The 14,620-nt window shown below is 36.5% G+C and overlaps 1 protein-coding gene and 1 pseudogene across 2 annotated transcripts in view; one reads left to right on the forward strand and one right to left on the reverse strand.

Moving 5' to 3' along the window:
- The window catches only part of LOC119062473 (tRNA-uridine aminocarboxypropyltransferase 2-like), a 105,489-nt gene that overhangs the window by 56,783 nt on the left and 34,086 nt on the right, over positions 1 to 14,620 (forward strand). For both annotated transcript variants that reach the window (XM_053659506.1, XM_053659505.1), the window contains exons 3-4: positions 4,603 to 4,697; positions 6,897 to 7,089. In XM_053659506.1, the coding sequence (XP_053515481.1) occupies positions 4,603 to 4,697; positions 6,897 to 7,089 (288 nt within the window). The remainder of the gene's footprint in view (positions 1 to 4,602; positions 4,698 to 6,896; positions 7,090 to 14,620) is intronic.
- LOC119062474 (60S ribosomal protein L5-like) lies at positions 1,134 to 3,397 on the reverse strand (annotated as a pseudogene).

The raw sequence follows: 14,620 nt of genomic DNA on the forward strand, positions 1-14,620 counted from the left end.
ATTCTAGGACCCTGTAGGTCTCTCTAATGAACTCTCCTGTGAGGCAGGGAGTATCTTCTACTGCTGCAACCCCCATAGGCTTTTTCATTCAGAGGTTTTGAGGCTTATTTCCCTATGCTGCAACCCTCAGTTGTACAATCTGTCTCATAAAATGCTCTGAAATCAAAGCTTTTTAACTAAAAGCATTCATGGTGGGTAGTCATGTCCTAGGCCAGAATCTTCCCTGACAAAAGGCAATCTTTACCTTAATCGAGCCTATGTATTGTCTATTTGCATCTATGATAACATATCTTTGGAATGGCAAGGTAACTTCCCTTTTCTGAACCCCTCAGGCACAACCATGTACCAAATCAGAGACCACAAATCCCTTTATTACTATTGTAGACTATAAATCCACTCATTCTTATTGTTATATTAATTGTTGATTATTAACTGTCCTGTACCCACCTATGTAAAGAAGAATGAGCCTATCATTTTACTTTTTACCCAACCCAGAGGTTTCCTTGCTTTGCTTTTCCCACCTACTTAATCTATCACCAATGGATTTCATGTAACCTTTTCATGCCTCCTCCTTTAACCATAATGTGTAAAAAAAGGTGCAAAACTGCCACTTTCTACAGCATGTTCTCAGTCTGTTGATGTTTTAATTCCTGGCAATCCTCATCACTTTGGCTCAAATAAACTCATACAAATTCTTTAAAGAAAAAAGAAGCAATCAGAAATGAAAAATACAATAACTTAAATAGAGAATTAATTAAAGGAAATCAACAGTAAGTAGATGAAGCAAATAATCAAATTAGCAATGTGGCATTAAGAAAGCAGAAAATGCCTAATCAGAAGAGCAAGATAAAGGATCCAAAAGAAAAATAAGCATAGTTTAAGGGGCCTCTGTAACAACATCAAGAGTATAAACATTCACATGATAGAGGTGAAGAGAGAGAGCAAAAAACTGGAAAACTATATGAAGAGTTATTGATGGGAATCTTTTCTAAACTGGCAGAGGAAACAGACATACAAGTCCAGGATACACAGAGAATCCCAAACAAGATGGATGGTCCCAAAGAGGCCTACACCAAGGCACATCATAATTAAATGCCAAAGGTTACAGACGCAAGAGGAAAGCAAATAGTTACTTACAAAGGAGCTCCCACAAGACTGTCAGCTGATTTTGCAACAGAACCTTGGCAGGACAGAAGGGACTGGCACGAAATATTCAAAGTATGAAAACCACAGACTTAACAACAAAGATTATTCTACCCAGCAAAGCTATCATTTACAAGCAAAGGGGACTTCTGGCCAAGATGGAGGTGTAGGTAGACACACTGTGTCTCCTTGCACAACCAAAAGAAGGATAACAACACATTTAAAAACAAAAAAAAACTATAACTGCTAGAAAATCATACTGTATGGAAGTCAAACAACCAAGGAGTTAAAGAAACATTCACCTAGAACAGTATGGGGGGTGGAGACAGGCAGCTAGGGCAGAGAGGACATGCAGCAAGGTGGCAGCCAGAAGACCTGGGTGGGTGAGGCGGTGGCTAGTGAACCGGGCAGTCCCACATTTGTGTGCAGATAAGCCTGGAGAAATAACTGGGGAGTGAGATAGACCACTCAACTCAGGATTGCAGCACAGGGAAATAAGCCCCAAAACCTCTGAATGAAAAAACCTATGGGGGTTGCAGCAGTAGAAGATACTCCCTGCCTCACTAGAGAGTTCATTGGAGAGACCTACAGGGTCCTAGAATGTACACAAACCCACCTACCCAGGAATCAGCACCAGAAGGGCCCAATTTGCTTGTGTATAGTGGGGAAAGTGACTGAAAGCCAGCAGAGAGCCAAGCAAATGGCATTGTTCTCTCTTGGACTCCTCCCACCTATACAGTGCCACAACTCAGTGATGTGGGTTGCCCCACCCTGGAAAAACTTAAGGCTCCACCCCTCACAATATAACAGGTGCTGAGACTAAAAATATGGCCCAAATGAAAGAAAAGAAGAAAGCTCCAAAAATAGAACTAAGCAATGAAGCAATATCAGAATCACAGTTCAAAACACTGGTAATCAGGATGCTCACAGAAATGGTTGAGTATGGTTAAAAACTAGAGGAAAAAGTAAAGGCTATGCAAAGTGAAATGAAGGCAAATGTACAGGGAACCAATGGTGACATGAAGGAAACTGGTACTCAAATGAACAGTTTGGAGCAGAAGGAAGAAATAAACATTTAACCAAGACAGAATGAAGAAAGAAGAATTCAAATAAATGAGGAGAGGCTTAGGAACTTCCAGGACAACTTTAAGTGTTCCAACATCCAAATCATAGAGTGGGGCCAGAAGGAGAAGAAGAATAGCAAGAAATTGAAAACTTATTTGAAAAAGTAATGAAAGAGAACTTCCCTAATCTGGCAAAGGAAATAGACTTCCAGGAAGTCCAGGAAGCTCAGTGAGTCCCAAAGAAGTTAGGCCCAAGGAAGTACACACCAAGCACATCATAATTACATTACCCAAGATTAAAGATAAGGGGAGAATCTTAAAAGCAGCAAGAGAAATTGAGAGAGTTATCTACAAAGGAGTGCCCATAAGACTTATAAGCTGATTTCTCAAAAGAAACCTTTCAGGCAAGAAGGGGCTAGAGAGAAGTGTACAAAGCCATGGATTCTCTCTCATAGGAGCATGAGTTTTCCTACACATCTCCTTCATCATGTCTGAAGTTATAATTGTTCTTTATGTAATGAGAGAATTGTTTCTTATAAGCATTTTCATCTTTTCCCATTAGGTAGTGCATATAATTTTCAATATTCTGACTTATGATGTGCTTGTAAAATATTTCTGTGTTGCATTTCTTGCTTTCTGTATTGTAACCAGGTAATCATTTGGTACTGTGAGGGAGAGACAAGTCTCCATCCATAGCCCATTCAGGGATGCTAAAACTTTATTTCCAGTAGTAGTTATGGCAAGCTGTACATCCAAATAGCAGGTACAGGCACATGATTGACCATCAGTGCTTTCCACATTGTATTCATCTCAGTCACCTCCACTTGGCCTTGCCCTATTTCCTGACCATGCCCTATTGAGAAGCCCACAGACCTGCAGCAGGCCAGTACAATATGCAGGAGCATAATTTGTCAGGCCACCCTTCACACCATACTTTGGGAGTTCATGAATGTAATCTTCAGAAAATATATATCTCTTTCTATATGGGCATAAGCAGATTAATAAATGATATCTCTGTTGGTTACAACATGAACTGTCATCCTGTATTTGGGTGTGTTGTACTTATTTTCGTCCTAGATTACCAAGAGTTCCTGGGCATAAAAATCAGTTTTCCTTTCCCATTGTTTTCTAAATTTTACTTGGTACCTCTTGAAATAAACCTTATTTTTGACAACTTTAACAAACCCCATCCTGTGGAAGAGAGACCCACATTCATGGCTCACCCCAGACCTGCAGGCCCAGCACAGCTCCAGTGGGAGCAGGTTGATGTGCTGTATAATCCATTTTCTTTCTATTACAAACAAATACTTAAATTATAAATTTATTTGTTTTTAACTATTTTAGTAAACTAATATGTAACATTACTGTTTTTTTTGTATTAATTTGCTAGGTAAATGATATTCCTAAAGTAAAGAAAGTAGTATTTGCTATTCCTTGGAATTCTTCTATAAGGAAGATTTGTCTCTTTTCTCCCATTTATTTATTTGTATCGGTCAGGACTCTATATTTATTTTATACTTTGGGTTATAATCTGAATGCAGTGTTAGTTATTTTGTTGCTCAAGTTGTTCCAGTTTGGCCACTGGGAGCTCTTTAAGATTGGTTTCTGTATGCCATGGATATGCCCCATTGTGTTTTTGAACACTTCCTTGCTTTCTGGGCATAAAGAGCCAGGCAGTTATCTTCAAGTTGACATACTATAGTACAAAATGTAATTATTAATAGAATAAAAAGCTTGGCAGAATAAATGATTCAATTCAGTCAAACACAAATTTACCTTTTCATTATTTTAACTATGATTTAATATTATCTTGTTTTGATCAGTAAACTTTTAAAAAAATATTTTTTATTGGTTATGCTATTACAGTTGTCTCAAATTTTCCCTCTTTGTCCTCTCCACCCATACTTAGTGAACTTGTAAATATACTCAAGTATAATAAATATATAGTAGTATATTTACTACTGATATATTAGGGAAACTACAGAGTTTTTTATCGATTTTATTTATTTATTTAATTTTAGAGAGAGGTGAAGAAAGGGAGAAAAGGAGAGAAATGTTGATGTGAGAAACATCGATCTGTTATCTCTTGTACAGCTCTGACTGAGACCTAGCCTACAACCCAGTCATGTGCCCTGACTTGGAATTGAACCTGCAACCTTTTGCTTTGTGGGACAACACTCAACCAAGTGAGGCACACCAGTCAGGATGAATATATATATAAATAGTTAGAGATTTAAATAGTTGGATATATATATATTTATTTTAATGAAATTGTGGTCTGTAGTAAAAGATATGTGAAAATTCTGTATAATGTTATAAATCAAATATCATAAAAGTTTTTATAGTGTGTTTTTCTGAGTAAAAATCTACATTTTAATTAATTTTTTAATTAAAGGAAAGCAGAGTGTTGCGGACAGTTCCTCTACTAGCAGCATGCCTCCCTCAGGACAAATGTAGAGTCAAGATCGGTCGTCGCTTCAGTGAAGAAAGGTAGTTTAAAATAATTTTTTCCACATAAATTTTATAGTATGATTTTTTAAAACTTATCATTTAGACCTAAAACAAGGTACGTTGGAAGTGACCAAAAAATTTAAGTTCTGCCTTTTCTCTCAGAATAATACAGGATAAAGCAAAACAGAAACAGAAACACCTCCCCACAAGATACCAAAATGGAATAAACAAAGGAATGATGGCATTACCTGAATTCTATACTAATATATGTTGAGCCTAAAGGGCATGTATCTTTACTGTTTATTTTGTTTTTGTTCAAGATGATGGGGTACTTTATTAGTGTTAGCGTAGGGTTTTTTATGTTATATATGATGGACATTTACATAAGTAAACACATATATATTTTTAGTCCATTAAAGCTTTCATAAGATACAGTGACTAACTACTACTATATTTAGTTATCTACACATCATATCTATATTTTTAAGGATAAAACACCTTCTGTCATATTTAAAGTATTCTTTTTGATGAGACCCAGTATATTTATGTGTAGCAGCCATTAGTTGATATCTTCATTGAAGATCTGTAGTGTTCTTGGATCTTATTTCACATTCTATTATATAACCATTATCATAAATATATACAAATATATATATTTAAATTTTTCTACAAATCTTTTTAAAGCTTTGAATCATCTTTGTTGCTTTTCTGTCCACCCATAAAGCCTTTACAAATTGCTGTGATCCTGCTTACATGGTTAAATATATTTTTAGATGCAAAATTTAATTTCTCTTGAAAATACGGAGATTTCTTTTTCAGTTCACTTATGAAAATGCAAAGTAAGACTCATACTAGCAGGAAGGCTAGGGAATTGATCCAACTTTTTTCTCCCTGTGTTATTTTTTAGCTTCCTTTGTAATTTAGCTTCATGTTATGAAAGTAACATCATGTTAGAAATTTATATAATTATTTTTTCTGTTTTCTGAAACTGTTGATCAGGCACACTTTTCTCATACAGAATTTTCTTTTGTAGATTTTGCATTGACTTGCTCACAGGTGCTGCTATTGGGAATTTTCCCTTTTTATTGAGAATACAAGTGAGATTCAGAGCTCATAACATGGGGAGCAGCCACATCATTTACATTGTGACACTTCTTTCACACAGAGGCTCTTTATAATGATAGTTTCTTTATAATTCTTAGGTGGGTATGATATATAGGTGGAATAAGGTTCCATCTAATCTGCCAACTTGGATCTACATTATTCTATTGCAAAAATGATGAGCATCTGTGATGGTAAAATTGAAAACTATCTAGCTATCTAACCCCTCCATGAATGTGCTTGGGAATGAGAAGTGTGACACTTTTCCAAATAGCTCATTCTATTTTGAGCCCATTGTATTAACTAGTTCAGTTTTTTTCCCATGGTGCCTAATATAGTGCTTACTCAGTAAATTATTATACAATGATGGATTTTAAACTAAAGCTCACTAAGACTATAGACTTAATATTAATCTGGCATTAGTAATTTAAGCTTTTCTTAGAGTATATGATATAACTATAGGGAAATATATAGTACTTTGGAGATATTTAGCAATTATTATGAGAGGCAAAAATTATGAGATATAGTACTTTTGGTATTCTTTATAAATGGAATTTAAAAATATTTACTTTTAATTTTTGCCTCTATTATGTAAGAAAACACCAGGTTTTACATATCAAGCCTTGTATCCAGTGACTTTCTGATTTTTCAGTTGTAGACATTGTTTTGTGGATTCCCTAAGTCTTTCTGTGTAAGTAGCATTCTCATATGCAAATAGAGTTATTTATACTTCTTCCTTTCAGATGTTTATGCCTTTCATTATTTTTTTCTTGCCTTATTGTAATAATTGGATCTTCAGTCTAATGTGAATCAGGAGTGGTAGAAGGCAACATCTCCACCTTGATTCCAATCTCAAAGAACATTGTTAAATATATTGGCAGTACATTTTTGGAGATGTCTTTTACTGGTTTGAAGAAGATGATGTTTGTTTTTAATTGATTTTTTAACTTGTCTCCTTTCCTCTCAAGCTTATTTTGTTTCTGGTAGACAGAGGCTATCTCATTTATTATTACATCTCCAGTCCAAAAATGCTTTGATATGTATTTTTATCTGTATCTTTGAATGAAGTTAAATAAAAATAATAAAACTTTTGTTAGCCTACAAAGTAATAAAGATTCTTTTTAAAAAATGTTTTAGAGATCCTGAACTTTCAACGGTTTGTCGGAAGTCTAGTACATTAATATTGTATCCAGGGGATGAAGCTGCTAGTTTGGAAGAATTTATATTAGACTCTCCTATTTATCCTTCCACAATCATCATCATTGACGGTACATGGAGCCAGGCTAAGGACATTTTCTATAAGAATTCCTTGTTTCGACTGCCCAAACAGGTAAACTAGTTATATTTCTTAAAATTTATTTTTTTTATTTTTAACTTTATTTTTACTGTTGACACTATTACAGATGTCCCCATTCCTCTCCCCTTTGCTCACCTCCACCCAGCCCCCGCTTCCATCTGCCCATCACAGAAATTGTTGTCTGTGTTTATGGGCTATGCATATATGTTCTTTAGCTATTCCCTTTACCTTCTTTCATCTACCCCTTCCCTCCACCCCTCCCCGCTGACAGCTGTTGGTCTTTTCCATGGTTCTATGCCTCTGTTTCTATTTCATTCATCAGTTTATTTGGTTCATTAGATTCCACATATAAGTGAGATCATATGGTATTTGTCTTTCTCTGACTGGCTTATTTCATTTAGCATAATACTCCATAGGTCCATTCTTGCTGTTGCAAAAGGTAAGAGTTCCTTGATTTTTTACAGTCATGCAGTATTCCATTGTGTAAATGTATCACAGCTTTTTTTTTTTTACTAGAAAGAAGATATTTTAATTTTTTTTTAATTTTATTTAGTTATTTTTCAAGTACAGTTTTTTGTCTATTTTTCCCATCCCAGCCTCCCCCGCTCCTTGCTCCCCACCTCCCTCCCATTTCCCCCCCCTTAGTTCTCGTCCCTGTGTCCTTCCTATTTGTTCCTCCAAATCCTTTCCCCATTTTCCCCTTAACTTCCCTTCCTTCTCCCCTCTGGTCACTATCCCCTTGTTCTCTATTTCAGTGTCTTTGGTTTTTTTTTTTCTGCTTGTTTGTTTGTTTTGTTGTTTAGCTTCCTGTTAAAGGTGAGATCATATGGTATTTGTCTTTCAACCCCTGGCTTATTTCACTCAGCATAATGCTTTCCAGTTCCATCCATGCTGTTGCAAAGGGTAGTAGCTCCTCCTTTCTCTCTGCAGCATAGAATTCCATTGTGTATATGTACCACAATTTTTGGATCCATTCATTTACTGATGGGCACCTAGGTTGCTTCCAACTCTTGGCTATTGTAAATTGTGCTGTTATGAACATTGTGGTGCATAGGTTCTTTGATATTGATGTTTTAGGATTCTTAGGATATAATCCCAGCAGTGGAATTGCTGGGTCAAAAGGCAGGTCGATTTTTATTTTTCTGAGAAAAATCCATACAGTTTTCCATAATGGTTGTACCAGTCTGCACTCCCACCAAAAGTGAACTAAGGACCCCTTTTTCCCACAACCCCTCCAACATTTGTTGTTTGTTACTTTGTTTATGATAGCCATCCTGACTGGTGTAAAGTGGTATCTCATTGTGGTTTTAATTTGCATCTCTCTGATAGCTAACGATATTGAGCATCTCTTCATGTGTCTCTGAATGTTCTGTATGTCCTCCTTGGAGAAGTGTCTGTTCAAGTCCTTTTCCCATTTTCTAATTGGGTTGGGTGTCTTCTTAGAGTGGAGTCGTGTAAGTTCTTTGTATATTTTAGAGATTAAACCTTTGTCTGAGGTATCATTGGCAAATATGTTTTCCCATACAGTTGGTTGTCTTGCTAATTTAATACTGTTTTCTTTAGCCATGCAGGAGCTTTTTTTTTTGTAATATCCACTCAATTACTGATGGGTACTTGGACTGCTTCTATGTAAATGTTTTAATAATTTTCTCTTATAGTTTTATTCACCAAGAAAAAAATAAAATTATAAAATGAAAGTTTAGGTCAGTTCTTATCTGTGTTTTCCAAATATATGAATAATATAGTTTAAGTTAACTAGGTTTTATTGCTAAATGTTATTAGTAATTTTTTATCACCCCCTTCAATATAGATATACCCATATGCCTTCTTTTTGTATAAATTTATCTTGGCTGTTACTTAATTTAGTTGATCCATTCAATTTCTGTAATAGTATAAAAATTTTTATCCATATGCATGAGAGAAAGAAAACGGAAATAAGAATTAAAATCCAATAAGAAGCAAAATCCAATTGCTTTTTTTACAGAAAAGCATATAGTTTTTTTATAAATATGTAACCATATGTGAATTTATACTTACATAATTAAAAAGTGAAAGAATTGTAATGCAAACCCATTACTTGGCCTCCTTTTAATCTGAATTTCTAATACATCCAGACCATTTGGCAGTGAATCTCTTTGTTCAGAGGAATTTTACACAGGAGACTCTTGACATTTGCTAGGAATAAATCTAAAGTGAGTATGGAAATATTTGTAGAGGCTCCTGCCTTTCTTCATAAACTTGTTTTTTTGTGACTATTGGCATTTCCTTATCATACTGCCTTTTAAACTTCTACTTAAAGCTTAATTTCTCACTTGAAAAGCAGAACACTGTTGGGAACACTCACTGGCTGAGACATTTCCCTGAAAACTTTCTCTTATATCTGTGTACATTGAGCTATGATGGACGGGTTTATGTTACATATCTAATCTTTTGAGAGAATCAGATTTATCATTCTCCTTTCAATTTTTTGAGTTATAATTGCCATATAACATTATGTTGGTTTCAGGTATATAGCATAATGATTAAATATTTGTGTATATTGCTATATAATCTCTATAATAAGTCTATGTAGTATCTATCACCATATATAATTATCATTTTTTCTTGTGATGAGAACATTTTTTAATATAATTTTTTAACTTTTTTATTGTTGTTCAAATCTCCATTTTTTCCCCTCACTACTTCCCCCTATACTAGGTATTCCCACTTACCACCCTTGATCCTACCCCACTTTGGTTTTGTCCATGTGTCCATTATACATGTTCCTGAAAACCCTTCCCCCTTTTTCCCCCATTATCTGGTTACTCCCACCTCCCCTCTGGTTACTGTCAGTTTGTTGTTAATTTCAGTGTCTTCTAAGATATACTCTCTTAGTAACTTTAAAATGTATAATACTGTATTATTAACTATAGTCATTATTCTTAGATCCCCAGGACTTGCTTATTTTAAAACTAGAAGTTTGTCCCTTTGACCTGCTGTCACCCATTTTGCTTACCCCCTACCCCCAACCTCTGTTAGCCAGCAATCTATCCTGTGTATCAATGAACTTGTTTTGCTTTGGTTTTAGATTATAAATATAAGTGATATCATACAGTGTGTGAGTATTTATTTTTCTTTGGTTTATTTCATTTAGCATAATGAGCTCAAGGTGTCTCTCATGTTGTTAAAAATAATAAAATCTCCTTTTCTTTATTCTTTCATCTGTGGATGCTTAGGTTCTTTTCATATCTGGCTATTTTATTTTTATTTTTTAAATTTTATTTATTTTTAGAGAGAGAGAGGAAGGAAGGGAGAAAGGGAGAGAAATATCAATGTGCGGTTGCCTCTCACGTGGCCCCCACTGGGGAACCTGGCCTGCAACCCAGGCATGTGCCCCAACTGGCACTCGAACCAGCAACCAGACCTTTGGGTCATAGTCTGCGCTCAATCCACTGAGCTACACCAGCCAGGGCCATATCTGGCTATTTTAAATAATGCTGCAATGAATATGGGTTGGGAGTGTAGATGTCTTTTTGAGTCAGTGTTTTCATTTTCTTCAGATTAACCTTTTAATTTTATTCAAAACCTTAGTTTTGTTTACTTCTATTACCAGCATTGGGAATTGGTCTACTTTTAAAAGAAATTTTATTGAGCCCTGGCTGTTGTGGCTCAGCAGATTGAGTGCTGGCCTGTGAACTAAAGGGTGACTGGTTTGATTTCCAGACAGGGCACATGCCTGGGTTGCAGGCCAGGTCCCCAGCTGGGGGTACTCGAGAGGCAACCACACATTGATGTTTCTCTCCCTCTCTTTTTCTCTCCCTTCCCCCTTTCTCTAAAAATAAATAAGTAAGTAAATAAAGAAATAAATAAAAGATTTATTTAAAAGAAAATTTTTATTGTGTTTATTCAGGTGACAGTGGTTAATAAAATTATAGGGATTTCAGTTGTACAATTCTATAGGGATTAGCATACTTTTAAATGCTTTTTTCTTCTGAGAAGGATTTTTTTTTATATTTAGAATATTTAGAGACTTCCGCCAAGATGGAGGTTTAAGGTGGATGTGCCTGCCTCCTCTCACAACCAAGTTTAAGGACAACTAAATATTGGCATCAGAAAACACAACCAGAACACGGAAAACTGAACTTTTCGGAAGTCCGCAAACAACAAATTCTTCAGCCCGGCCGGTAAGCGGCGAAACCGGCGGGCGGCGGGTCAGGAGTTACAAAGGAGAACTCGAGCGACCCGGGCGCGGGCGCGCAATCCAGACGCGCGACTTTTAGGAAGTCCGCAAACAACAAATTCTTCGGCCCGGCCGGTAAGCGGCGAAACCGGCGGGCGGCGGGTCAGGAGTTACAAAGGAGAACTCGAGCGACCCGGGCGTGGGCGCGGAACCCAGACGCGCGAATCCAGTCGCACGGGTTCCAAACCCAGGATTGGACCTAGTGAGCAGCCCACCGGGGGAGCGACTACGGAGGAATCAGTGGGGAGGCGGTGGCAGCGAGTTGACTGTGGGTGCCCGGTTACGCGCGGGTGAGGGAGTGAGCGGTGGGACCGGCTGCGGCGGCGCCATTTTCCCCGCTCTGACCACGCCCCCACATACAGCGTCACAACCCAGCGACCTGGGACTCCAAGGCGCCGCTTCTCTCACTTAAAGGGCCAGAACAGACCAAAAATGTCGCAGGGGGGTCCTCAAAGTCCCGGAGATAAATCTAAGTGACGAAGAAATAGCAAATCTCTCAGACGCACAGTTCAAAACACTGGTCGTCAGCTTCCTCACAGATCTGGTGGACTATAGCCACAAATTAGAGAAACATATGAAGGCTAAATTAAGGGAAATGAATGGAATTCCACAGGAAATCCATAGAGATGAAAAAAAACTGGGACTCAACTCAATGGAGTGAACCAGAAGGAAGAAAAAAATGATCAATCAGAAAGGAATGAAGAAATAAGAATTCAGAAAAATGAGGAGAAGCTTAGGAACTTCCAGGACATCTATAAACGCTCCAATATCCGAATTATAGGGGTACCAGAAGGGGGGAAAGACACAACCACCAGTGGAAAAACTATTTGAACAAATAATAAAAGAAAATTTCCCCAATCTGGCAAAGGAAACAGACTTCCAAGAAATCCAAGAAGCCCAAAGAGTACCAAAAAAGTTGGACTCAAGAAGAAACACACCAAGGCATATCATAATTACATTAGCCAAAATTAAAACGAAGGAGAGAATCCTGGAAGCAGCAAGAGCTAAGGGGACAATCACATACAAAGGAGTCCCCATCAGGCTGTCAGCAGATTTCTCAAAAGAGACCTTACAGGCAAGAAGGGGCTGGAAAGAAATATTCCAAGTCATGAAAACTAAAGACCTCCAACCAAGATTGCTCTACCCAGCAAAACTTTCATTTAGAACAGAAGGACAGATAAGGTGCTTCTCAGATAAGACCAAATTCAAGGAGTTCATCATCACCAAGCCCTTATTATATGAAATGTTAAAGGGACTTATCTAAGAAAAAGAAGTTAAAGAAACATGAACAGTGAAAGGACAACAAGCTCACAGTTATTAACAACCACACCTAAAACGAAAGCAAACTAAAAGGACAGCTAGATCAGGAGTGGAAACATAGAAATGAAGATCTCAAGTAGGGTTAGCAACAGGGGAGTGGGAGGAGAAGACGGGGAGAGAAGGTACAGAAAACAAGTAGCATAGACAGTAGATAGAAAATAGATGGGGGGGCAAGAATAGTATGGGAAATATAGAACCTAAAGGACTTGAGACACATGGACATAAGCTAAAGGGGGGGTAATGGGGGGTTGGGGGGACAGGGTGGAGGGGAATGAAGGGGGGAATAGAACAACTGTAACAGCATAAACAATTCAAAAAAAATAAATAAATTTAATAAAAAAAAAAGAATTCAAACAGAAAAAAAAAAAGAATATTTAAAAAGATTCTGGAGAACTAGAACTGTGGAACAATAGAGCCTCATTGAGATATGAAATCTGAATAGACTGTTTTTACTCTTTGTTAAGTGACATCTGTACTCTACCTTCCAGTAAGTATGCTTTAAATCAGTATCACACAAAATAAGTATTTCATGTCCAAGAACTTCAATGTCCATAGGGCAGAGTCATAACAGTTGAATGTAAAATGTGGAATGCCAGAGTTTTACTCTGTCTGTGATGAACTCTTTTGGCCTCTGTTCAAAGTTCATCCATGTTGTAGTACATATCAGAAATTTATTCTTTTTTTATGGCTGATATACTGTATACATATATCATGTTTTATCATCCATCCATTGATGGACATTTGGTTTGTTTCTGCTTTTTGGCTGTTGTGAACAATGTTTTTGTAAATATTTGTGTATAAGTTGCTGTGTGATACCTGTTTTCAGTTTTTCTTGGTATATATCTAGACTTAGAATTGTTGGGTCATTTAGTAACTCTCTATTTAACTTTTTTGAGAAATTGCCAAGCTGTTTTTTAAAGCAGCTCTACTGTTTTACATTTATATTTCCTCTAGCAATAAATGAATGATCCACTTTTTCCATATCCTGGCCAATATTAGTTATGTCCTTTTTTGTTTTTAATATGTCCATACTGGTGGGTATGAAGTGATACTTCATTGTGTTTTATTTTAATCCTCAAAGACATGCTTATTGATTTTAGAGAAGGGAGAAGGGAGAGAAAAAGAGGGGGAGATGAACATCAGTGTGAGAGAAACATCAACCAGTTGCCTTTTGTATATACACCTTGACTGGGGACCGAACTTGCAAAACCTAGGCATGTGCTCTGACTGGGAATTGAACCTGTGTACCTCCTGGTTTGCAAAATGATGCCCAAACAACTGAGCCACACTTGGCCAGGGCTTACTGTGGTTTTGATTTGTGTTTCCCTAGTGACTAACAATGCTGAATGTCTTTTTATGTACTTAGTCATTTGTTTATCTTCTTTGGAGGAATAGCTTTCAAACCTAGTTTTCTTTCTTTTTATTGTTGAGTTATAAGTGATCTGTAGAATAACCCCTAATTAGATATATTACTTACAATTATTTTGTCCCATTCTGTGAGTTGTCTTTTTGCTTTCTTGATTGTGTTTCTTAAAGTGCTTTTAATTTTGACGAAGTGCAGTTTATCTTTTGTTGTTTGTTTCTTGACTATTAGATGTTTTAATGCTCACAGAAAAAGAAATTAGGAGAAAAATACTGTAGGCATTGAGTATAAAGTCAAATAAAGTTCAGATTTGTGAGAAGTGCTTAAGATTCCCTGGGCACCAAATGCTAGAAATATTTTCAGAAGTCAAAAACCTGTTACTCTGTTCTCTATTAATTTAATTGTATTTACTTTTCCAAGAATTCTTTTTTTTAATTTTAATTGTTCAAATACAGTTTTCTGCCTTTTACTACCATCACAACATTCTTATAGTGGTTATTATGTCAATCACTTTTCTAAATACAAGTGTTAAGCCATTTCATTGTCATAACAAATTTCATAAGATAGGTGTTTTTATGATTTCCATTTTGTAGAAGCAGAAACTGAGGCATAAAGATGTTCAAGGTCACACAGCTAGTAAGTGATGGAACTAGTAAAGAGTT

Source organism: Artibeus jamaicensis, unplaced genomic scaffold (assembly GCF_021234435.1).
Source record: "Artibeus jamaicensis isolate MK-2021 breed Jamaican fruit bat unplaced genomic scaffold, CSHL_Jam_final scaffold_666, whole genome shotgun sequence".
Taxonomy (NCBI): Eukaryota; Metazoa; Chordata; class Mammalia; order Chiroptera; family Phyllostomidae; genus Artibeus; species Artibeus jamaicensis.